The sequence below is a fragment of the Eschrichtius robustus genome, chromosome 7, assembly GCF_028021215.1.
Source record: "Eschrichtius robustus isolate mEscRob2 chromosome 7, mEscRob2.pri, whole genome shotgun sequence".
Taxonomy (NCBI): domain Eukaryota; kingdom Metazoa; phylum Chordata; class Mammalia; order Artiodactyla; family Eschrichtiidae; genus Eschrichtius; species Eschrichtius robustus.
In genome coordinates, this window is record NC_090830.1 from 92077145 (window position 1) to 92102491 (window position 25347).

Here is a 25347-nt window from a genome sequence, read left to right on the forward strand (position 1 = left end):
GTTGGCTCTGTAATTTGCGGCTCTCTTGTTGGGGTGCGTGAGCTCAATAGTTGTGGCGCGCAGGCTTAGTTGCCCCACGGCACGTAGGATCTTAGTTCCCTGACCAGGGATTGAACCCGCATCCCCTGCATTGTAAGGCGGATTCTTTACCACTGGACCACCAGGGAAGTCCCAGTTTAACTTTTTAAAAGCAGGAGCCAACTGTCACTTCTCAGATTCCTAGAGTGGTTGACTCTTAAATGATCTTTCTTTCTGTAGGTCTCTTTTTACCCTTTATGCCAGTCCAAACTACTCTAAGCATAAGGTACTGCTGCTTGGATAAGGGTGTAAGCCAGATGGTTAAACTGTCTGTCCTGCATTTCATTGGAGTAGCTGTTGTGTTCTTTGAAAAATTCCAATCTAGTCCACTTAATATTTCTTCGTAACTAATCAAGCAATAGCATACTTTTTCTATTTATTCTTTGGGAGAGAAGAATATTTAATCTGTGAATTTTGTGGTGGGATTTTTGACCTCCGTGTAATTTTATGCTGTGGTCTCTTTCTAAAGACAAAGTCACATCCACTGCCAGTATCTTTGATGAGGAAGGAGATCTGTTCAAAGAAAAAGCGGCAGCTTTGCCAGAGGCTACTGTAAGTCAGACAGATGAAAATAAAGCAAGAAAAGAAAAAAAGGTGAGCAGGAGGGAAGACTAAACTTGGGAGTGTAGATTTGGGGCATCTTGTTAATTCACTGGAACCCAGAGGGAAGTATTGTTCCTTTCAAGTGTATAGCAAACGTCAGATGTACAGAGAGTTGAAAGAATACAACAAACACCCAAATAACTAGCACCTAGATTCAGCAGTTGTTGCATTTTGCCTTCCTCGGTGGTCTTAACATCCACTGGTGATCTTTTCCTGAACCAGTTATCATGTTGGGTGGCGGGGAAAACAAAAGAATGTGGTTCTACTATTTCTTCTATGTTAATTAGCTGGCATTCTTCTGAACAGAAGAGCTTTCTCTCCTTCTTTCCTGCCTTTTTAGTATCACTATAGGATCATAGATTCGCTATTCGACATGTTATGATCCATTAACATCATAATTCAAATTGACCTGTATTTGGCCAATAGGCTGCATCTCCATCACTCTTTAAGCTCTTCTGGCTGCTGTCCCTTCCCTTGCTATCCTGCACAGCTTGAAACCCTGACCCTCTCTGCCTCTGACCACCTAGGTGCCAGCATTCAGAACCCAGCAGGCTCCTAGGATGCCCACCTTAGGTTCCAGCTTAGGTACATGTCCCACTTGTGCACTGTATGAGGTAGGCAGTCTGCCCTACCCTGATCCCCCAGATGTGCCCTCTGCTTTATCTTGTTTTTCTCTTTTCTCACAGTTCCCTCTGCCTGGAATGTTCTTGCTTGTATCATCTCCCATGTCCAGGTCCTGACTGTCCTGAGAAATTTACTTTACAAGGACTGTTTCTTCCTTCATTCCTAACATATACCAATTTTTAAATTCTTTCTCATGGTACCTCTCTTTTTGCATTAATTCTTTATATGCACTTGATACATGTCCAAGGTCCATGATGTTTTTATTCCCCTGCTGCATGGCCTGGAACCTTATCCTAGCAGAGATTCAGGACATCTTTTGAATGAATGAGTGAATGAACCCTCATTTTCAGGTGTCTGGCTTGTTAACTCTCAATTTTTTTTTTTTTTCCAACAAAGGTTACCCTTCCTTCCAGCAAAAATCTCAAGCCCTTGTCAGAAACAAAAACTCACAAAGGTTTATTTTCAGATGAGGATGACTCTGAGGTAAGGAATTCATTCTTTTTCTTAGTTCTAGGAAATAGTTCATGGATATGACATTGGAAAGTATTCCTGATTCAGGGTGTTCTCAGTAGAGGTATAAGGCTTATTAAGTACTTTAGTTCTTTCTTTGAAAATAATGTTTTGAGAACACATGGTCTTTAGAAAGCAACATGTATACAATACTTTTCACTGTTGGGTTTGAATCCAGTGAATCTCCTGGGAGAAAAATTCAGGATACTCATATTTTAGGCTATTAATTGATCCATAATGTAATGAGGTGCTTGTACGAGAACAGAAATCAACACACTGCTTCCTCTTTCAGTAGTCTCACTAAACAGTGGGCATAGACTGTTAACAGTTTGTGAGCTGGCACTGCTTTGCAGACAGCCTCAGTCCTCCAGGGCCCTGCCTAGAAGCACCTTTCCAGTGAAGCAGGGACAACTCTCAAAAGCGTTACTGCTTTTTCTGACTTCCACAGGCCTTGATCCTTTTAGAGCTAACTTTAGGCCAGGCTTTTAAGGGATCAGAGACCTATCTGAGAATGTGTAATGGGCAGTAATCAATCCCCTTCACAGAGAGAGATGGGAGCATGGCAGAAATTTATATGTAATTTCAAGAAATTACGAACTCTGGGTTAAGCTCTTGTGGTTATTTTGCACTTATAGCCAGGATGAGCATACAACTCTTTGGAGGTAGAGTGATCACTGTTGATGGAAATAAAACCTTGAGGTTTATATTTCATTGGTGGCCAGTGTGCAGAAGATAGGAATTAAGCAAAGTCCAGTTAAGCCAAACTCCTGACACATAAGTAGAGCATGGTGGGGCCTCACACTCTGGTCTTGTCCTACACTCCCTGCTTCTTCATCATCACGCACAGAGGCATTTTGAGATCTTTGGGCTGGCTTTTGCCCCTCTGGGAGTGCTCTTCCCAGAATTGGATAGCCCACTTCCTCACTTTTTCCAGTTCCCTGTGAGGTCTCCTGCGACAGCCCTTTGCACAATAGCAAGCCCGCCAGCACACATCACACTGTGCTCCTTAGCCCCTCTTCTGTTTTATTGTCCCCACAGTATGTATTGCCATGTGACACTTCATGTCTGCTTGTTCACTGTCTATGTCCCAGCTAGAGTAAGCTCCATGAGGGCAGGATGGTGTGTTTCCTGCTTGTGTCCTTAACACCTAGACTAGTGCTTGGTATTTGGTAAGCTGTCAGGGAGTTGTTGACTAAGTGAAAAAACCAAATGTGAGCAATTTCAGTGACTCTAAAGGTGTTCTGATAATTTATTACTATGAAACAAATCACTCCAAAACTTTGTGGCTTAAAACACCAATAAGTTTTATTACCTCTTGTGGTTGTAGAAGTTGACTGGGCTCAGCCAGGCATTTTTCACTTAGGGTCTCTCATGTGGTTCCAGTCTGAAGGTGGCCAGGCTGAGAGTCATCTCACTCATGTGTCTGGTGCCTGAGTGGGAAAGACTTGAGCAGCTGGGGCTCTTGGGAGGTCCCTCTCTGTCTCTGTGTGGTCTCCCAGCATGGCAGCTTCAGGGAAGCTGAACTTCTTAGGGTGTTGCCTCAAGGCTTTAAAGTGAGATTCCCAAGAGAGCTGCACAGAGGCTGTACAGGTGTACCTGGGAGATACTGCGGGTTGGGTTCCAGACACCATAATAAAACGAGTATCTCAGTAAAGTGAGTCACATGAATTTTTTGGTTTCCCAGTGCATATAAAAGTTACGTTTATACTATACTGTAGTCTATTAAGTGTGCAATAGCATTATGTCTAAAAAAAAATGCACATACCTTAATGAAAAAATATTTTATTGCTAAAAAATGCTAACCATCATCTGAGCCTTCAGCAAGTCATAATCTTTGCCGGTGGAGGGTTTGAAATATTGCAAGAATTACCAAAATTTGACAGAGAAACAAAGTGAGCAAATGCTGTAGGAAAAATGTTGTTGACAGACTTGCTTGAGACAGGGTTGCCACAAACTTTGAATATGTGGAAAATGCAATATCTGTGAAGCACAGTAAAGCAAAGCACCATAAAATGAGGTATGTCTGTACTGTTTTTTGTAACCTAGCCTCAGAAGTCAGCGTTGTCACTTCTGCCACATTCTGTTGGTTGAGGCAGTACAGAGGCCTGCCCAAGTTCAAGGGCAGGGGGACACCAACTCCACTTCCTGATGGTAGGAGAGTAAATGAATTTGCAGACAGGTTTAAACCCACCACCACAGGCTTTGTCCCATGTGTATCATCACAGATTGTTTTTATTGGATATTGTCGAGGTTTTTAGGCAAGGAGAAGTAAAACAATGCAGTCTAGGAAGAGCTTAGGACCAAAAAGGATTGATTATTTACTCCTCCCTTTATATCTCAAGTGTGGAGCTAAAGCTTACCTTGTGGAATCATTTTGGGGAGGTGTTTAAGGTAATGGAAAGCCTTTTTTTTTCCTAACACCAAGGAAGATATTAGTCAAGGGTCCAAAACAATGATGTTGAAATTTGTTTTTGTTCTTTGTTTTGGTTTACTACTACTTTTTTTTTTTTTTTTTTTTTTAACACAGCCCTTTCTTTAAGTGAAATGTTGCCAATGCTTAAAATGCAGAAGAGGCATGGGAAGCCTGGGATTCCCCCTGTGTGGCCCCTTCTACCCAAACAGACCCATGGGGACTCCCTGGGGCCTAGGCAAAAACCACTGGGCTGAGTGGAGCTCTTCTCAGTTAATGAAGTCATTAGCTCTATATTTGAGTAGACATTGATTCCATGATAAAAAAAAAATTATCCAGAGAGGTCTTAGAAACTATGTTCTTGTCCTAATTTGCCTGTCTCTTGTGTATTGAAGTTTCTCATCCTGAGGGAATAGTTATCCTATTTCGTGTTTCTGATTCATGCAACTCAGTTTGCAGATCTTTCTTTGCACTATAGGCTGACATTTTATAACATTTTGGAAATTTCTTCAGAATTACCAGATCTTTCTCTAATTTGCAACATTTCCTAGCTGCCATTCAAGAACGCCAAACATTTTAAAGTTAAAATTGAATTTGTATTTATTTAAAAGGAATCGTATCATGCTCTTACTATAGGAAAGAGGATATAACTAAATAAAACAGAGTCGTAGATCCAGTAATTTGTTAATCTAGCTTCTATTTCCATTTTTAAATCTGTTTAATCTCTCTGATTCTCTGGACAGAAAAAGGAAGTTATTTTTTTAAGCGTGGTAGGAAATTGATTGGAAAAATTTCCCCTGCCCTAATCATCCAGGTGAGAGTATCAAAACCTCTGGGTTCCAGTGAGGCCACGTGGAGTTACATGTGGGTCTCTTCCTTCTCACCTGCACACAGTGAGGATGGACTGATGCGTGTTCCTCGAGGACTGTGGCAGCGAGCTTCCCTCTCCGACAAAGAGACCTGGATGCACGGCAGCCATCATGTCATAAACTTCATTGTTTTATATCTGATACTTTAAAAACTGGTATATTTTATTAACCAGGAACTTTAATCTTGATCCAACAGGATTTGTTTTCTTCTCAAAGTGTGAGTAAGTCGAAAGATGCATCTCTCCTGCCTAGCAAACTCCCCACCTCGGTCTTGCTTTTCGATGATGAAGATGAAGAGGTAAACATTGTTACTGCAACACAAGATAATCAAGCTTTCCGTTAGTAGAAAACCGTTGCTGATGTAGCTTTATAACCAGAGGCTCATACAGTAGAACAAGGTGATAGGGAAGCAGTCAGGCTTTCTGAGGCTTATATAACAAAAACATTTCAGTTTTTATTTCAGTGACTCCTTTCTTAAGTTCTCTTAACTGCACAATGGGCAGGGCCTTAGATTTCTTGACCCAGCTCTATGCAAGGCTTTGTAGGTTTCACTTTTTAAATCTTCCTTTAAGAAATACTTTTTAGGGGGTGGAACCCAATGATCTACAAGAACGTCTTGGGTAAAGTGGGAGTGGAGGGGAGAAGGCAACTATGTCCTCACCTTGCTTCTCTTTCCCATGCTGGATGAGAGCAAAGTGGGGGAAAGAAATGAGAGGGAAGACAAACCAAACCTTTGCTCTTATGCAGTATTGTGCGGTGGCTGAGCTCATGGGCTTTGGCATCAGAGCCTTGTGTTCGTATCCTAGCTCCACCACGTGCAAATCAGGGACCTTGGGCAAGTAACTTAACCTTTCTGAATCTCATCTGGCTTAATAGTATATAGGGTCGTTGTGACAGTTAAAACAGCTAATGCACAGCCATTGGCACAGTGCCTGGCACATAGTAAGTACATAGTAAATGTTAGCTCTGTCACTCATATCCCCAGTGAGTGCCAGTTCATTAGTCTCACGGCCTTTCCTACCTCCCCACACTTTCCTTAAAGACTCCCTTTATCCAGTCTTTACACTTCGGGACTGTTCACCTGCTGTAGTATGTTGTTAAGAGTGTTTTTCTGTCTAACTTGGGCTCGGGCTAAGTTCTGTGGTTTTGTTCCCTTTACCTAAATAACAGTACCTTAATAGGTACTTTGGGAATGCCGTTGAACCTATAAGAATCAGCTCTTACTAGGCCAGTGATTTTATGTAGTAAATTATTTCTTAAGTTTGTATTGTCCCTTTGAAATTAATCAGAAACACAAATCATTCCTTCTCTCTGTCCCAGGTTTGTGTCTTTCATAAATGTGAAAGAGTAGAGAAAGCTCCCTGTATCTTTCTCTTTATGCATTGGTCTGGTTTCTAATTCATAGAAAGAAAGATGCAGGCTGCTGGCTGCCGCAGGGGGCTGTACTGCTTTCAGGCCAATTGCAGGCTCTGGACCCTCCCTAATGAGCATAGCAGGCCCGCCCACAGGAGGACTGGGCGGGGCCAGGTTCCCTCCTATTTCTATGATTTTGTCCTCACATTACTCCCCTTCCTGCTTCCTCCCAGGTGTCCCGCCTTTGAATTTTATGGTATCTGTTTCTCTTCTGTGGATGAATATAGTTAGAGAAGATTGTAGGCTGTCGTTGTAGGATTTATACATAAGTGAGAAGTGGCATTTACTAGCATTGTGTGATTTTTTTCCCCCAAAAGGTGTTATATATATTCTTCGCTTGACTGGAGACTTATTCTCTAATTTGACATGAGAGAATGTCTTCAGTTTTTTGTTTTATGTGTTCAAAGTTGTCATACTCTTCTGCCATTTGTTTTTCTAGGATAATCTTTTTGGGGCTACAGCTGCTAAGAAGCAGTCATCCTCTCTACTAACTCAGAGCCAAGAGAAAACAAAGCCCTCTGAGCTTTCCAAAAAGAAAGCATCTGCCTTATTGTTCAGCAGTGATGAGGAGGTAGGTTGAAAGTTATTTTCTAGAGAAGAGTAGGAGATGGTTTGATGGATTTAAGAGTTACAGCTGTCCTAAACCTTTTCTTTTTCTGCCTATTTAGATCTAGTGAAATTCGGTCACCAAAGACTATGTTCACAAGACTGTCTTTCTATTCTTGAAGAAAGATATTTATTGTAGTATATTAACTTAAAGATTAATCGTTTCAAAATGCTTAGGAATAAAATAAGTATCACCCTCAAATTATAATATATGCTAATTCAAATGAGTTAGGCCTTATTTTAATAACTTTTTTTTTTAGCATCATTGTTGGAGTATAATTGCTTTACGATGGTATGTTAGTTTCTACTGTACAACAAAGTGAATCAGCTGTATGTATACATATATCCCCTCCCTCTTGCGTCTCCCTCCTACCCTCCCACCCTTCTAGGTGGACACAAAGCACCGAGCTGATCTCCCTGTGCCATGTGGCTGCTTCCCACTAGCTATCTATTTTACATTTGTTAGTGTGTATATATCCATGCCACTCTCTCACTTCATCCCAGCTTACCCTTCCCCCTCCCCACGTCCTCAAATCCATTCTCTACATCTGCGTCTTTATTCCTGTCCTACCCCTAGGTTCTTTGGAACCAATATTTTTATTTATTTATTTATTTTTTTTAGATTCCATATATATGTGTTAGCATACGGTATTTGTTTTTCTCTTTCTGACTTACTTCACTCTGTATGACAGTCTCTAGGTCCATCCACCTCACAGCAAATAACTCAATTTCGTTCCTTTTTATGGCTGAGTAATATTCCATTGTATATATGTGCCACATCTTCTTTATCCATTCATCTGTCGATGGACACTTAGGTTGCTTCCATGTCCTGGCTATTGTAAATAGAGCTGCAGTGAACATTGTGGTACATGACTCCTGTTGAATTATGGTTTTCTCAGGGTGTATGCCCAGTAGTGAGATTGCTGGGTCATATGGTAGTTCTATTTTTATTTTTTTTTTGAGGAACCTCGATACTGTTCTCCATAGTGGCTGTATCAATATACATTCCCATCAACAGTGCAAGAGGGTTCCCTTTTCTCCACACCCTCTCCAGCATTTATTATTTGTAGATTTTTTGATGATGGCCACTCTGACTGGTGTGAGGTGATACCTCATTGTAGTTTTGATTTGCATTTCTCTAATGATTAGTGATGTTGAGCATCCTTTCATGTGTTTGTTGGCAATCTGTATATCTTCTTTGGAGAAATGTCTATTTAGGTCTTCTGCCCATTTTTGGATTGGGTTGTTTGTTTTTTTAATATTGAGCTGCATGAGCTGCTTGTATATTTTGGAGATTAATCCTTTGTCAGTTGCTTTGTTTGCAAATATTTTCTCCCATTCTGAGGGTTGTCTTTTCGTCTTGTTTATGGTTTCCTTTGCTGTGCAAAAGCTTTTAAGTTTCATTAGGTCCCATTTGTTTATTTTTATTTTTATTTCCATTTCTCTAGAAGGTGGGTCAAAAAGGATCTTGCTGTGATTTATGTCACAGAGTGTTCTGCCTATGTTTTCCTCTAAGAGTTTGATAGTGTCTGGCCTTACATTTAGGTCTTTAATCCATTTTGAGTTTATTTTTGTGTATGGTGTTAGGGAGTGTTCTAACTTCATTCTTTTACATGTAGCTGTCCAGTTTTCCCAGCACTTTACTTTGTTAAATGATTGCTGTGTTTCGTTAATCGGTAGCTAGACAAGATAGGAGTGGTCTATGCTCGTTTAATTCCTTTTTTATAAGAGTCTTAACAATGTTTCCATTTGCTATCCGGATATATATTAGCAGAGCCAATTGAGAATACAGTTTAGCAGCTGTTCAGATTTAGCTGTACAGAAAAAGACTAAATATAATGATATTAAAAACTGTGAGTGTTAAAAATCTTCCTATTTTATAATACTCTATTTTAACATTGTAGGTAAGTTATGAGGGTATGATGTAGGCAGATAAATGATAGATGTGTTCATTTTTTTTCATTGAAAGCAACTTAAAATGGCAAAACATAATTTGCTTTTTCTACTCAAATCTGTGAATTTATAATGGATTTTCCTTTTTTTTTCTTTCTAGCAGTCTTAGTGGGTTGTTCTCCCTATAGTAATGGCCAACCATCAGTTGAATTTTTTCTTCTGTAATATTACTGTGGTTCAGGGAAAATAAAAATATTAGCTAAAGCAGGGAGCAAAAGTACTTGCAGAGTAAAGATAACCAGGGTTCTAGAACAGTGACTTGGCTTTGACTGCCCAGTGGGATCACTTGGAGAACTTTAGAGAGTACTGATACCGGCTTCCACCACTGGAGGTTCTGAATTAATTGATTTGGGGTATGGCCTGTTACTGGAGGTTTCTAAGGCTCTTTTGGGGATTCTAGCATGTGCTCGCTGTTGAGCACCCCTGCTCTAGGGGAGCACTTCTCAAACTATAATGTGTGAAGAAATCACCTGGACATACTGTGGCAAATGCAGGTTCTGAATGAGAAAGTGGGGTAGAAATTCTGTATAACAGAAGCTGCTGCTTGTGGAACCCACTTTGATTTACAAAGCTCTAGACTCCAGGACCACTTAGCAAGTGCTCAGGAGATCCTTGATTTGAAGGGGTGAGCATAGCCAGGTGGGGTTTCCTTAAATGCTTTCTAAAAGCCAGATTCAGAATTTTCTGGTAAAAGGATCGCTAGCAGCTTTCATTGTGTCTTGTTTACATTACGTGAGCTTTTTATACATTTTTTTTCCCACCTTGCTTTGGGATTTTTAAATTTTTAAATTCAAATATCATTTTCCTCCAAAGTTGAGAGTTCTTGACTTTCTTTTTTTTTAAACATTCCTGTATCTTCTCATTCCCCTGTATAACTAATTTTGATCTCTAAAGTAGAGAAGTTCCCTTGTCCTAACACAGAACAGGACCATAGAGAGAGAAACACTGTGGCAGGTAGTGATGGAGGGAAACACCATAACGTCTGTGAGGTCAAAGAACCCAGCTGTCTAGATTTGAGTTCAATGAAAAGCCTTGGACATAAGCTTTCCTCGAAAGTGATACACTTAGTTTAAATACAAGTTAGTTTAACAAATGTGAATTTTATTTTACTCCTCAGGTTTCTTAATCTAAATGGCCAGAGGATTTTAACATATATTTTATCTTTTAAGGACCAGTGGAATATTACTGACTCACAGACCAACTCAGCATCTGACAAGTCTAAAGGAGAACTTAGGGACTCTGGGACCACCCAAGACCAGGAGATTAAGGCCGTGAAAAAGACCGGCCTCTTTCAGGAGGACAATGAGGATGATCTGTTTGCTATTGCTAAGGACAGGTGAGACAATCATTGTAAGAAGTCATTTCATCAGTGTCTGTGGTAATAGGTGAAGGTATTTGATGTGCAAGATGTCAGCTGCTGGGGGTGACATGCCGATCATTCATCATCTGGTAATCATATAAACGAGAATGTCTTTGATTTGATTTTCACTTGCAAGTTATTCTCCCCTGGCACTGGGAAATGTTTTTGTTCATGGATCCTTACCTAATTTCTTCTACTTATCTTTTTTTTTTTTTTTAACCTTAAAATACTATTTTTCTTAGTTTGTTAGGGGTTTAAGTACAGTTTGTTGTCTTTTTTGTTTTTTCCCTGGGATACCCTAAAGAATGTAAAGTTTTGTCCAAGTTACTTAAGTTTGTCATTTGGATAGAAATCTGCTCAGCATTGAGAAACATCCTGTTTAGTAAGATGGTTCTCTGCAGAGCTGTGCTGTATCACACCAGTTGCTGGTAACCCCTAGCTGGTCTTAGGTGCTCCTGCACGTTAGTGCTTGGACTAAAGGGTGGCAGGTTATGTAGAGCAGTGGTCCCCAACCTTTTTGGCACCAGGGACCGGTTTTGTGGAAGACAATTTTTCCATGGACCGGGTTGGGGGGACATGGTTCAGGCAGTAACGCGAGCGATGGGGAGCAGCAGACATAGCTTCGCCCGCTCGCCTGCCGCTTGCCTCCTGCTGTGCGGCCTGGTTCCTAACAGGTCCAGGACTGGTACCAGTCTGCGGCCCGGGGGTGGGGAGCCCTGATGTAGAGTGAGCGTGGGCTGTGGTTGGTATTGTAATATGCTGCAGATTAGCTGTGAATTCAGAATAACTCCCTTGAAAATATATGTATTTTTTTCTTTTTCTCTTGAGATCCTTAAATGATTACTTTCAAATTTAAATGAATGGTAGTAACATAAAGAGGCAGTTGATTGGACATGTAAACGCTATGCATTGGTGTGGTTAAGCTTTAATACTGAATTGATAGATTCAAAAATGTCTCATATTTCTGTCTCTGAATACTGTGATCTCTTCAAATGTCACCATTTCTACTTTGGGCTCCATGACTTCACCCCTGGGTGTATCTTGGGCCTCTGGTTAAGAATGTAAGCTCTGGAATCCCAATACCTGATACTAAATTCTGGCCCTGCCAGTTGCTCTCTGAATAGCCTTGGACAAGTTACGTAACCTCTCTGAGCCTGAGTTTTCTCATCCGTTAAACAAAAATGATAATAGTGCTTCTCTCGTAGGATCATTGAGAGGACTAAATGAAATCCAAATGTGAAACGCTTAGCACAATAGCTGGTACATTGTAAGCATGCAAATGTAATTTACCGTCATGAGTGTAGGGGAAATAACATTTCATTCCTTTATTTTTGTTGCTCTCTCTCTCTCCTGGGACTCTCTCCTTCCTTTCTTCCCTGGCCAGCTTCTCCTTTTTTTTTTAAATGTTGTGCATTTTATTTATTTATTTATTTATTATTATTATTATTTTTGGCTGTGTTGGGTCTTTGTTGCTGCACCCGGGCTTTCTCTAGCTGCGGCGAGCGGAGGCTACTCTTTGTTGCGGTGCGCGGGCTTCTCATTGCAGCGGCTTCTCTTGTGGTGGAGCACAGGCTCTAAGCCTGTGGGCTTCAGTAGTTGTGGCGCACGGGCTCAGTAGTTGTGGCTCGTGGGCTTTAGAGTGCAGGCTCAGTAGTTGTGGCACGTGGGGCTTAGTTGCTCCCCAGCATGTGGGATCTTCCCGGACCAGGGCTCGAACCCCTGTCCCCTGCATTGACAGGTGGATTCCTAACCACTGCATCACCAGGGAAGCCCCTGGCCAGCTTCTTTTAAGACTTAGTTTAAGCCCTCTCTTTTGAGAAGCCTTCCCTAACCCAAACAGCTGAGAAAGATAAGAAATAGGGTTAGAGTCTAAAGCAAAAATGGCTCCATCTTTAACCCCCCGCCCCCAGCTCTGTTTCACTTGAGCATTTTCTACACTGTATAGAAGTTACCTGTTTACGTGTGCAGCCCCTCCCTTTGCCCCCACCACACACATATGGTCACAGGTCTAGAGATCAGGAAACATGTTTCATGTGTAGGTCCCAGTACCAATTACACACAATGTCTAGCTTTCGGCAATGCTGGCTTTCATCAGATTCTCAAAAAAATCTTTTACAGACAACAAGTGCAGGAGAGGATGTGGAGGAATTGGAGCCCTCACACATTGCTGGTGGGAATGTAAAATGGTGCAGCCACTTGGCAACACAGCCTAGCAGTTCCATGAAAAGTTAAACATGGAGTTGCCACATGACTCAATTTCAGTTTTTAGGAATATGCGTAAGAGAAATGTCCACCCAAAAACTTGCATGTGAATGTTTATCATAGCGTTATTCATAATAGCCAAAAAGCGGAAAGAACTCAAAAGTTCATCCACTGTAGAACGGATAAACAAAATGTGTTATATCCACACAATGGACTCTTATTCAGCAATTAGAAGGAATAAAGTACTGATACATGCTTCAATACAAATGAACCCTGAAAATATTGTGGTAATTGAGAGAAGCCAGCCATGGAAGACCACATGTATGATTCTATTTGTGTGTAATGTCCGGAAGAGATAAATCCATAGAGACAGAAAGTAGATGAGTGTTTGTCTGGGGCTGAGGGGAAATGAGAATTGGCAGTGACTGTGAACAGGTATGGGCTTTCACTTTAGGTTGATGGAAATATTGTGAACTTGGATTATGGTGATAGTTGCACAACTCTGTGAATATACTAACAGTCACTGAATTGTACACTACTAAAGGGTAAATCTTATGGTATGTAAATTGTAACTCAAACCAATTCTAAAAAAAAGAAACAAGCTTTGTGACCCTAACAAAGTTGCGAAATACTGCCTTGTAAGCAGGGCACTCAAACATCCTTGCTTGCCTGGAGAGGCCTGCTTTGTGCCTGTCATTTCAGCCTGGTGATTAATAATTTTCCCTTTCACTCTCAAAAGTGTCCTGGTGTAGGCCATAAACTCTAGAGTCATCTTAATGTGTTTTGACATCTGTCCCTTTTAATAAATCAAAATACTTATTACCCCATTATTTATAATGAGAAATACTCCAGTTCACTGAGCTGCATATTTTTCTTCTGAGGACAGATCTCCACGGGATGTCCACATTTAACCAGCAGGTGCCGAGGGTGTGGAATGAGATCCAAGGTTAAGGACTCACTGTCGTTATCTATTGTAACTATGTCCAGAAAGCTAACTAGCTTTTCTCTAGCTTAGAACTTCAGAATCTGGCATCAGATTATTTTCTGTGGGTAGCTTGGTTTTGGTTTTGATTTTTAGAAATTGTTCAGAAAATCATGCATAAGATTTTTCTTCTGCTGTAGCAGCTTAATAAGATTTTTGCTTTTTAGGCATCTGATGTAGTTATTTTTGTAATATTTTGTGGTCATCACTTAGTAGTCATATATTTTGGTTATAATTTGTGTACAGTTTTATCAGTGTATATCCTTAAAGGCATATTAGATTTTACCTGACTGTGTATGGCTCTTTGTTTTTATAATTTCTTCAGGGTGTAGACCTAATTTTTTACTGTCCTTTAGTGTAAGTGTCCAGTGTAAGTATACTCAACTATTTGGTTAGTTGTGTTCCCTAGTCAGTGATCCTTAGGCAATTTTACGATGTAGGCAGACATCCAATGTTAAACTAATGAATAACCTTATATTATGCTTTGTTAATAATTAAACTTAGAGAAAAGATTATGATACATATACTTATGGGTATATATGCTAATTATTTTTAGTGTAAGTAGATGGATACTGAAATGACTAGTATTATTTTTATCTAGCTAACATTGAATTTGGAGTTTTCATTACTTTGATAATTCTCTAGTATGCTGCTAGTTGGGTGGTTCCTTATCACATAGTATAGAAACTAGAACATGACCCTTCCGTAATTAGAACACTTTCTATTTGGGACTGCCCACATCCAGTGCTAGGCCTCCCTGTGTTTCTTTACTTTTATGATTCTGTTCCTTAAAAAGTCCTGATCAGTATTTATTCTGGCAGACATTTATTGACTGCCCCTGGGGGCTGGTGTGGAAGCCTAGGTGAGGAGGTAGGTGAAGACAGGTGAGAGGAAGGTGGTGAGGAGAGCTGTGGCTGTATTTCAGCTGTGGTTGCCCAACATGGAGTAGAGATGGGTGAATATTGCTGTAGTGAACAGTGAAGATGAGCTTTCCCAGCTTCTTAGAGACTTTGTGTGAAGGGGATAGAATGGGATGGGTTTAGGGTTTGAAGGGAAGGCACAGAAGCCCACAGAGGCGCTTGGAAAGACATGGTTAAGTGGCTGAGGTGGCACCAGGCCATAGGTCACAGCCTGAACCAGGTTCTGGCCCTGCGATCTCTTTGACAGCCGCCTTCCTGACCACTCTGGAAATAGGCACTGGTGCTCCCTGGTTCTTCCTCTGCCATAGGAAATGGTGAGAGAGAATGCTACGTTTGTGAATGCTAAGCGTGTTGTGTGCGTTGGCAAAGCCAACAGCTAGTGCACCTACCTTGAGCCAAAAGTAACTGACAAAGGGACAAGATGAGGAGGGCCCCAGGCTTTTACACAAGAATGCCAGACAGCGGGTGATGACTTGCTAGACACAAATTGCACCTACTTCAAAGGTTTTTCTTGCTGCAACTATGTAAGGTCAATGGATGACTCGGGCGTTTTGGTATTAGGTGGGTTCCTGTCGGTGTGGCCTAGAAAGAATATTGTATTTTGTAAATCACATTTGCCTTTAATTTGACTCTTTATTTGTTTGTATAGCCAAAAGAAGACCCAGAGAGCATCTCTCCTGTTTGAAGACGATGGTGACAGTGGAAGCTCTCTGTTTGGCTCTCCTCCCGCATCTGCTCCTCCTGCGACAAAGGTATTCTTAACCTCTTAGGCCCAGGAAGTAACCCTGAGGTGATGTTACGTGAATACTGATGCTTCCCTCAATCAGGTCCTAAAACCTGACCTTGGAGACTGAGTCTTATGGAAAAACTCATTTGCCTGGTTTTAGATAGGCATCTTCTGGTTAGTGGTATTTTACAGATGAAGCACACGTGCAAAGCCTGGAGAAAAGGATTCCATATCACGCAGCCCCTTCAGTGTCAGTTGTAGGCGTCTGAGTCTCAGGGGAGAGCAGGGGACAGCGCTGTTGCACTCCTTCTGGAGGAACTGCCGGGCTTAGCCCCGGTGGCATGGAATTCTGCTAACATTAGACCAGGCCAGTTAATGTACAGGTTATTCCTTACAGGAGCAAGTTTCCAGTACTAACGCTTTGGTCCTGGTTTATATTAATAGTGAATCAGTAAAAAGGAAGGAAGTTCTGACACAGGCTACGACATGGATGAAGCCTGAGGACATAATGCTGAGTGAAATAAGCCAGCAACAAAAAGACAAATACTGTATGATTCTACTTACACGAGGTACCTAGGGTAGTCAAATTCATAGAAACAGTAGAACTGTGATCACCAGGGGCTGAGGGGGGTGCTGGGGGATGGAGAGTTGTTTAATGGGTACAGAGTTTCAGTTTTGCAAGATGAAAAAATTCTGGAGATTGGTTGTACAGTAACGTGGATATACTTACTACTACTGAACTCTATACTTAGAAATGGTTAAGATGGTAAATGTTGTGTTTTTTATGACAAAGTTTTTTTAAAAAATTAAAAATATGTGATGAGAAAAAAAAAAGTCCATCAGTGCCTATCTAGTCTAAATAGTCTTCCAGCGATTACATCTAAATGTCATCACTAACCATGATCGCCTAAGCTAAAAGATTTAGCAAGTCTTCATGTTTTTTATATCAAAAGGAGTATTAAGAAATGAGAGGAAGGTGGCGTTATGATAATATGTGTCCTGGGAACCTAGGGATATTGGAATCCTGTCTTTGGCCTGTCATTCGTCCCTCCCCAACACATTCCCTATGTGGGTATATGTAAGTGTGTGCACACAGAACAAAGTGAGGCCAAGCAGCATTTTATTGCCAACTGGCAATTGCCAACAGCCCCAAAGGAAAATTTAGAACTTCTCAGGCTAGACCCCATGGAGACCTCTGTTACCTGAGCTGGGTTAGCCTCAAAGGCCAAGAATCAAGCAAAGTCACAGCCTGCTGTTGAGGGCCTTCAACCCCAACTTCAGACCACTCTAATTGGCATGTGTTAGAGACAGAAAGACATGTAAGACAGGGAAGGAGGGATGTACCCCCCGAGATTCCCCCCATGTGGGAGCAGCCACAGAATCTAAAAAGGCAGCTCCTCCACCCTTGCTTTATGAGGAAGACTCTCCCCTTCCCACTGTGGTCATGGGTGACCATGTGCAGTCCCTGATGCCTGCACATCCCGAGGGCCATTGTACCCTAGGGGGTACAGTGAAGGAGGGAAATGGCAGTAAAGGAGCCTAGAACTTCCTCTTTTCTAGAGACCCGTACCTGGCTCTTCTTCCATATCTCCTAAATATTTTTTGTTTAAAGTTTATTTTAAATTATACAGTAATACGTGGATGCCTTCTTAAAAAAGGGTTAAAACGTGTAGAGGGAGTTCCTTGGCAGTCCAGTGGTTAGGGCTTGGCGATTTCATTGCCATGACCCCAGGTTCAATCCCTGGTCGGGGAACTAAGATCCTGCAAACTGCACGGTGTGGCCCCCCACGCCCAAAAAAAGAAAGAAAGCAAAAAAAGGTAGTCAAGGTAAAAAACAAATACAAACAAATGAAAAAACATGTGTAGAGAATACAAAGTCCCCATTCCATACTCCTGCCTAGTGTAATCATTGGTAACAGTGTGTTGTCAGTGCTTTCATGCCTGTTTCTAGGCATTCTTGTCTTTTTTAATTTAAATGAGATCATGTTTTACAGTTTTATGCATCTTTTTTTTTAAAAATTCTGCAGCATGTTTTTCATTTCCATAAACTCCATCTTGTTTTTGTTTTTGTTTTTGTTTTTGATCACTATATAGTATTCCACTGAATAACTACACCAGGACATGTGTGAATATTTCTCCTTTGATGGGGTAGTCCTCACTGCTTCCTGCTAGTTTGTTAGGAATGATTCTTCCCGTCCCTACAGCCTTGTCACCTTTAGCCTTGACTATTGAGATAATTTCTTAACTGGCCTGTGAATGCTCCTTCTCTTCATCTCTCCTTGCTGCTACCCAAAGACCACCTGGTCCTGTCATCCCTTTGTCAAGCTGAGCCTGTAGCTGAACCTACCATGCCACCTGTAATTTCATTCAAAGTAGACTCAGCTTTTCCACCTTCACTCGCCATGCACTCTTGGTGACTCATCCTGTCCCAAAGTATTCCAGAGGAAGTTGTTGTCTCTTTTTTCTGGAAACATTCTTCGTATTTTCAGATCCAGTAAAGGTGTTAACTTGTCCTATTCCCAGGCCAGGCCCATGCCAGTTACTGATTTAGGGACTCTTTCCTCACCACAGTCCCATTAAGTGCACAGCTTGTAGTAAAAGCTTGCAGCACTGCCGCTGCTTCTGAGTGCTCATAAGCTTTTCTTTGAATTACCTGTACTTGCATCTCCCTGAAGTGGCTTCATGGTTAAGAGAGTCAGAAGATCTGAGTGGCTTTTCTTTGTAAATTATAAATAATAACTTCTACCCTGGATAAATGAGCAGTAATCTAATGAATTTTGAAGGTTTGGAAATGTAAAACTTCTTTGAAACTGTAGTAATTATGATTGTTAAATAAGACAAAAGGTCAAAGATATGCCTCTTAATTAGCAGAACAGCCTGCACACCTGAGTTTTACCATTTGTGAAATTTGATCACCTTTAGGCAACATATAAAATATATTTTTTGTTTAGAGATCCTAGAATATTTTAAAGTAAGTTAAATGCAACTCAACTGTAAACCTATCAAGAAAATTAATTTCAGAATGAAGATGAAGAGTCAGCTTATCTTCAGGAAGATTTAAAATCAGTAGTTTGGGTGGCATTTTCCTTGGTTTAAGGACCATAGTTATATGAAGGGAGAATTTGGTCCACCGTACATCAGTCTCGTTTTTTACCTTGGTCCACTTGCATCGACATTACATATAGTTTTCAGTGAGTCCAGCACATCCCACAAAAATTTTTTCCTTTGATCACTTTGGTTTCGCTTTATTTCTTCTGAAACTCTTTTGTGGGTTTCCAGTCTTTTATTTCAAGTTCTAATGATGATGCACTTTAAGGACCGCTTTCTAACAATAACTAAAAATTTGCTTACCTTATTCTTCTTATTTATTCATAGTTTTTTCTATCATAGTCAGTCATGTTCTTCTTTATTAGTTTCCCAAACTTGTCTACCTAACTCGATTTAGATACTGCTTCAAAGCTTACTTCCTCATATTATCTAGTCTAGTTAGTAGGATAGAGTTACTGCTTTTCTCTCAAGCATTTTTTTTAAAATTTATTTTAATTAATTAATTAATTTATTTTTGGCTGTGTTGGGTCTTCGTTTCTGTGCGAGGGCTTTCTCTAGTTGCGGCGAGTGGGGGCCACTCTTCATTGCGGTGCGTGGGCCTCTCACTATCGCGGCCTCTCCCGTTGCGGAGCACAGGCTCCAGACACGCAGGCTCAGTAGTTGTGGCTCACGGGCCCAGTCGCTCCGCGGCATGTGGGATCTTCCCAGACCAGGGCACGAACCTGCGTCCCCTGCATTGGCAGGCAGATTCTTAACCACTGTGCCACCAGGGAAGCCCACTCTCAAGCATTTTTGATAAGTCACTTGCCTCAAGGATGCCAATAACTCTGGGCAAGTCACGTGACCTCAGTTTCCTAATCTCTGAAATCCCTGCCTCCCAGGTAAGGAACAGATGAGAGATGGGGCAAAGTGCTCACAAACTTGTGCTGAGCACCTGCTTCATATAAAACACCGTGACTGGCTGTGGAAGTATACTGCATGATCCTTTCAAATGAGTGGACAAAGAGATGTACGATAGCTATTAATGTAAATTAGGAGGGAAGTATAGTAAGGGCTGGGTATAGACATAAATATTCTTATCAGCGAAGCACCTGATACTTACAGAAGAGAACAGGAAAACATTCGTGGGTGACATCTGAGCTGGGCCTTGCTTGAAAGATGAGGAGGATTTGTTTCTCCAAACAGTGCAGATCAAGCATGGAAGTGTGGAAGTTTACAATAGGTTTAAGGAATAGTGAGGATTGATGAGGTGCAGATGGATGAGGGTCATAAAGAGGGGCCAGTTGATTGTCATGTTTAGCATTTGCTTAATGCACACAGCGCAGGTTTGGGGTGGGAGATGAAGTAATGTGGTGGGTGTTTTATTTGAGCAAGACAGCTCTGGATGATGTCATACAGCTGAAAGGTAAGGGGAGGGAGGCAGAGAGGCGAGACTAATGATTGGGTGGCAGAGGTTAGGATCTAAGCCATGGCGCACACAAGGAGTTAACAGATGCAGGGAGACAGGTGCAGACCTTGTGGGGGCAGAAACTGTCTGCAAGTCTGAGGTGGTGGTGGTATTGCTTCTCCCTGTCTGTGCCCCCTTCACTGTCCTGTCCTGTCTCTCCCGACCCCGAAGTTTAGCTAATGCCTTAAAGAGGACTGTGCTTCTGGCTTGTTCTATACATTGCCATGCTCGTCAGGCACATGTTTTGTTTGTTTGTTTGTTTGTTTGTTTTTGAGGATGTCATTTCTTCTTCTTCTGATAGAAAAAAGAGACTGTCCCTGACGTACCACCTCTGCTGTTCAGTGATGAAGAGGAGAAGGAGGCACGGTTGGGAGTGAAACCGGTGGCTAAGAAGGCTGAGAGCGCCAAGGAGTCGTCAGAATTTGGGAGAACTAGCGTGGCTGAGGAGTCAGGAAAGGTGGACTTTTTTTTTTCTTGTATAATCTGCTATTTTTGTCTCTCACGTGTTCTTGTAAAACCCACACACGCACACACATACCCTTACATTTTTCTACCACAGAAAACAAACGGCTCGTTTGTTGAAAATTTTGAAAACACTGAAAAGTATGAAGAAGAAAATCTGTGATCCTGCCATTCAGGGAGACCTTCAACATTGCTCTTGCCTCTCCGTCTCTTTTCTAGGCATATGTGCGCACACAATGATGTGCATTTTTCCCCATTTTACATTATTATGGTCATTGTGTCAGTGTCCATTTTGCCTTTCTCTGTCTCATCTCATTTTTCCTTTCGGTTTTCCCTCTGCACGTCTGTTCTTTCTGACCGGCTCTCTTCTCCGTAGTCTGTTTCCCCTTGCTCTCTTCTAATCCCACCTGTACTTAAATTACAATGACAGCTTTAAGAAGATTTTAGTTTACCAATCTTTTACATTTAGTTGATGTTGGCTGTGAATTACAGAGTGAAGTGAAATTTGGCTTTCTTCTAAAGTATTAGCTTTCTTCTCCTGGGCGGGCTGTCCTCTCCTGCAGGAGGCCTGTGGATAAGGCTGCTGGCTGCATCTGGGAATCAGCAGTTCTTTCAGTCTCTGTCTACTTTTTCTTTTTTTCTAACTTTTCTCATACTCTCGTACTTGTGTGTGTTCAGCTATCTAGGTTTACTGTCTCTTCTAGGGCCTATGTGAAGAATGTTGCTTATACTTTTCCTGTCGAGGCTTCTTGGGGCTACAGTGATGCAAACATTTTACCTATACCTGAATCACTGTGTGACATTCTCTTCCTGTCGACGTGGACCTTTTCTGTGTTGCTGTAGCCCATTTTCCCCTTGAACTCTAGCTGCTTGTTGTACTGCTGTCTCCCTTGCTTGAGGATAAGCTTTTTGAGGATTGGGGCCATGTTCGTTTTGCTCTCCATTGCATCTGTGGTGCTTAGCTTATTACCTCGCACATAGTAGGCACTTTCAAAATTACATATTTTCTTTAAAGAAGTATATATTTCCTTTATAGTTTAACCACTTTGAAATTAGGATGCACCTCACAATCGATGGCATGTTTAATTGGGAGTTGTTTTTTTTTTTTCTTGGTAGTTCATACAGGAACAGTGATTCTTACAGTCAATGGTATCTTGCCTGAAAGGTGGTGCTTGTTGAATGAATAAACGCTGCATTTTATGATTATTTTAGAGATTCTTCTAATTGCATAATACAGTATAAACCTTCTACAAGTTGTGTCCAATTCTGTCAATTAGGCCTCTCCCTTGGAGTTATGTGTTAGTTAAATACTAGGAAATATATGATCCGTTTCCAGTGATTGGCATTTGTGTCATACCTGTGACTTCGAAGTTATTTATAGCTCATGAGCAACCTATGTGGCTCAGGGTGATAACTGATATGTATGTATCTTGGTTGGAAGGAGTTATAAATATAGGCTTTAAACTGATGGGAAAAAATCATCTTTGATTATGAATTATCTGTACTAGACTCTCCATTGGAGTGGCCGATCAAGAATTGGCCTGAGTGTTTTGTTACCTGGGAGTAGGTGTGATTAGCTGTCATGCCCTGAAACATGCAGGTGTGACAGTTACTGAATTAATGAGGAGCTTGGGAGGCCCCACAATAGAATTTTTGTTTCCAGGTGTTACTCATTTTTTTTCCTTACTATTTCCCTTTTCAGGAAGGATCTCTGAATGTATCTACTCAGGAAGCAGCCAAGCATTCTGATTTGTTTTCTGCATCATCCCCATTGGACAGAGGAACTAAAACTAGAACCAAAACTGTTCTTAGCTTATTTGATGAGGAAGAGGATAAAACAGAAGATCAAAACAGCTTCCAAGCTCTGAAGAAAGAAGTAGGAAAGGTAAGCAAAAAGCTGTAAAGTTTCAAATCTTTAGAAGGATAAAAGAATCTCATTTCACAGTGTCAGTCCTGTGATGTGAGTTGCTGAAGAATGGAGGGTTCCAGCTTCTTCACATTCTTACCATCACTTGTTGACTTTTTTGATAATGGCCAAGTGTCGGTGAGGATGTAGAGAAACTGGAGCCCTCATTCACTGCTGTTAGAAATGTAAAATGGTGCTGCCACTTCAGAAATCAATTTGGTGCTTCCTCAGATTCTTAAATTAAGAGTTACCACATGACCTAGCAATTCCACTCCTAGGTATATAACCAAGAGAAATTAAAACATAAGTTCACACAAAAACTTGAATGTAATGTTCCCAACAGGTATTATTTATAATAGCCAAAAGATGGAAATAACTCAAATGTCTATCAGCTGATGAATGGATAAACACAATGTGTTTTAGCTATACAATGGAATATTATTTGGCAATAAAAAGATGAATTACTGATACATGGTACAACATAGATGAACCTTGAAAACATGCTGAATGAAAGAAGCTAGTGACAAACACATTATGTATGAATTCATTTATTTGAAATGTCTTGAATAGGCAAATCCATAGAGATAGAAAGTAGATCAGTGGTTGCCTGGGTCTGGGGAAAGGGGTGGACAGGAATGGAGAGTGACTGCCAGTAGGTTTGGAGGTTCTTTATGGGATGATGAGAATGTTCTAAATTTAGATTGTGGTGGTATTTGCACAGCTCTGTGTGTATATTATAAACCATTGAATTACACACTTTAAATAGGTGAATTTTATCTCAATAGAAGTATTACAAAAAGAGAAAACAGGCGATGGGCCATAGATTGCCAATAATTTTTTGTAAATCAAACTGAGGATATAGTCCATGTTGATATTTACAACAAATGTTTTATGAATTTTCTTATTATACCAGTAGGATAGCCCCGTTTATAAAGGAGAGCTACACACAGTGAATATGAATAATTTGCTGTATTTTCTTCCAGTCTCTTACTGTGTTTGATTTTGTATATATGATTTTCACGACTGTAAAACTTTGAACCTTAGTTGCTATGTTACACTAATTTTTATGTGTAATCAATAATAATTATTAGTTAATTTTTAATGTGACACATTTTGTCAGAAGTGAGTTTTTTTGTTTGTTTCTGTCTGTGGTTGTGATACTAAAGAAAGGGAAGAATTTTATAATGTCAAGTCTGGGGCATTATAGTATCAAACCAAGTAATGTGATAGTAACTTTCAAATGTCAGATACCCTAGCAAACAGAAAGAACTTGTTTGGAATCTGAAGGTAGTGGGGTGGAAGGTGGATGGGCATAGGGGAAGGTTGGCTGATCACACCTGTGCCAGCTCTTTGGCCTAGGATGCTGGTAAGTGGAAGTTAGGGATACGTGCTTGACCACTCTGTGTAGTTTCTGGTATTAAGTCAGCTGCTGTCTCATTCTTCCCTTTGGGCATGAGATGGAGAGAACTTGTTTAACTTTATGTGTTTTCACCCCTAAAATGTTTCTCAGTATGGAACTAAGGATTGTTTTTTAAACAGTTCAGATTCAGATGCTACACAAAGGTTGAAAGATGATCTTTCCAGATTATATATATGTTATCTGTTTTTGTAAATATATCCTCCACTGTTTTTAGTATCTCCAAAGTATTCCATTATGTGACTGTGTCATTCCCCTTCTGATGGGCACTCAGGCTGTGTCCAACCTTTAGCCACTGTAAACAGAGCCACAAGGAATATCTTTGTTGTTTCGTCTTTGTAGCTGTGTATTATTTCCTTGAGGTGAAACCCTAGGAGTCTATAAAATACATGATCTTCCCTCTTTTTCCTAGAGTCCTGATCCTAATGCCCGCCCCAAGAGCACAGGTGTCTTTCAGGATGAAGAGCTCCTTTTTAGTCGCAAGCTTCAGAAGGACAATGACCCAGACGTTGACCTTTTCTCCGGCACCAAAAAAACCAGGGTCAGTTCCAAATGGTTCTCCATGTCATAGCTTTGTTATTATGTTAAATATTGTCTCTGTAGCTCACCTGACTCTCTTTGTAAATTGTTTTTGTTTTGGATATTGAATTTAAGTTTTTTCTATTCTAGTTGTTAGAGCCAAGTGTTGGGAGCCTGTTTGGGGATGATGAAGATGATGATCTTTTCAGCTCTGCCAGGTCGCATCCTTTGGTATCAGACTTTTGTTCTCAATACTGTGGTGTGTGGGAAGGCTTCTGGGAAAGGAAATGAATGTCCCCTTATGTGACTAAGGAAAATGCTCACTAGTAAATGAACAGCAAATAATGTGCTCATGACGGTGTTCAGGTTGTCTCCATCTTATGTTTCCTAACGTTAAACCATTAACTAACCCAGGCTCCCTTACCGTATTACAAACCTGTTTGATTTTTAAGTTGTTCATTGAAAGACCGGTACATATGTTATGGTGACAAAATATTCATGCCTTTCAGGTGCAAAGCTATAAATCTGAGCGTTAGGCCATGTGTGTCATTTCCCTCCCTTCCCCAGTAGATTTTTAAGTACTCTCTATTTTCTCTTTATCACTGAGAGGACGCCTGGTCTTTAGAACTCTATTTCTGAAATGCTGCCTTTAAATTTGTTTGTTCAACCCTCATTTGTGAAATGACTTTTAAAAGTCAGAAGCTATTTTCTCTTTTTGCATTATGACTTTTCCTTAAAATTTCTAAGATACTTGACAGACTTTGGGTATTCTTTGCTTTTGAAGATCCCAGAAAAGAAGAAGGTAGTGAAAAAAGACCACTCTGTTTCCTCTTTCAAGAATCAGAAACATCCTGAATCCACTCCAGGTATCAAAGAAAAAGGCAAATGGAAATCGGAAACACCTCAGGTTAGAACTGATCTCTTTAAGGACTTTCAGCTCTTGTTTGCATTGTAGTATAGTTTAATTGCATCATGCAGACCTGGGGTCATTCAGAGTTCTCTTAATTAAGGAGGAAATAGCAACTAGGACTACCTCCCTTTGTTTACTTTTTTTTTTAACCCCTGCTCATTTCTCCTCTCCTCACTCCGCACTGGTTCCATGAATCTATACTTACCATTATTACTTTTGGAGTACCTGCAAATTCGATTCCAAGATAGAGTTAAGGCAGGATGAAGATCTTCCCACTAGAACTCCATTTCTCCCTTTGGGCTACCTTGGAGTAGGGTTCCATTAGAATTAAATATGAATTATATCTACTTTCTTGATTCCCTCTCTGTGTTATGTCTTCTG

The 25347-nt window shown here is 40.7% G+C and overlaps 1 protein-coding gene across 11 annotated transcripts in view; it reads left to right on the forward strand.

Moving 5' to 3' along the window:
* WASHC2A (WASH complex subunit 2A) overlaps positions 1-25347 on the forward strand; it is a 56240-nt gene that overhangs the window by 23926 nt on the left and 6967 nt on the right. For 9 of the 11 annotated variants that reach the window (XM_068548057.1, XM_068548065.1, XM_068548061.1 and 6 more), the window contains exons 16-26: positions 548-672; positions 1702-1788; positions 5291-5392; positions 6947-7078; positions 10236-10402; positions 15180-15282; positions 20054-20209; positions 21917-22099; positions 23950-24078; positions 24207-24287; positions 24841-24963. In XM_068548057.1, the coding sequence (XP_068404158.1) occupies positions 548-672; positions 1702-1788; positions 5291-5392; positions 6947-7078; positions 10236-10402; positions 15180-15282; positions 20054-20209; positions 21917-22099; positions 23950-24078; positions 24207-24287; positions 24841-24963 (1388 nt within the window). The remainder of the gene's footprint in view (positions 1-547; positions 673-1701; positions 1789-5290; positions 5393-6946; positions 7079-10235; positions 10403-15179; positions 15283-20053; positions 20210-21916; positions 22100-23949; positions 24079-24206; positions 24288-24840; positions 24964-25347) is intronic. The other 2 variants (XM_068548066.1, XM_068548067.1) reach the window with 1 other exon arrangement.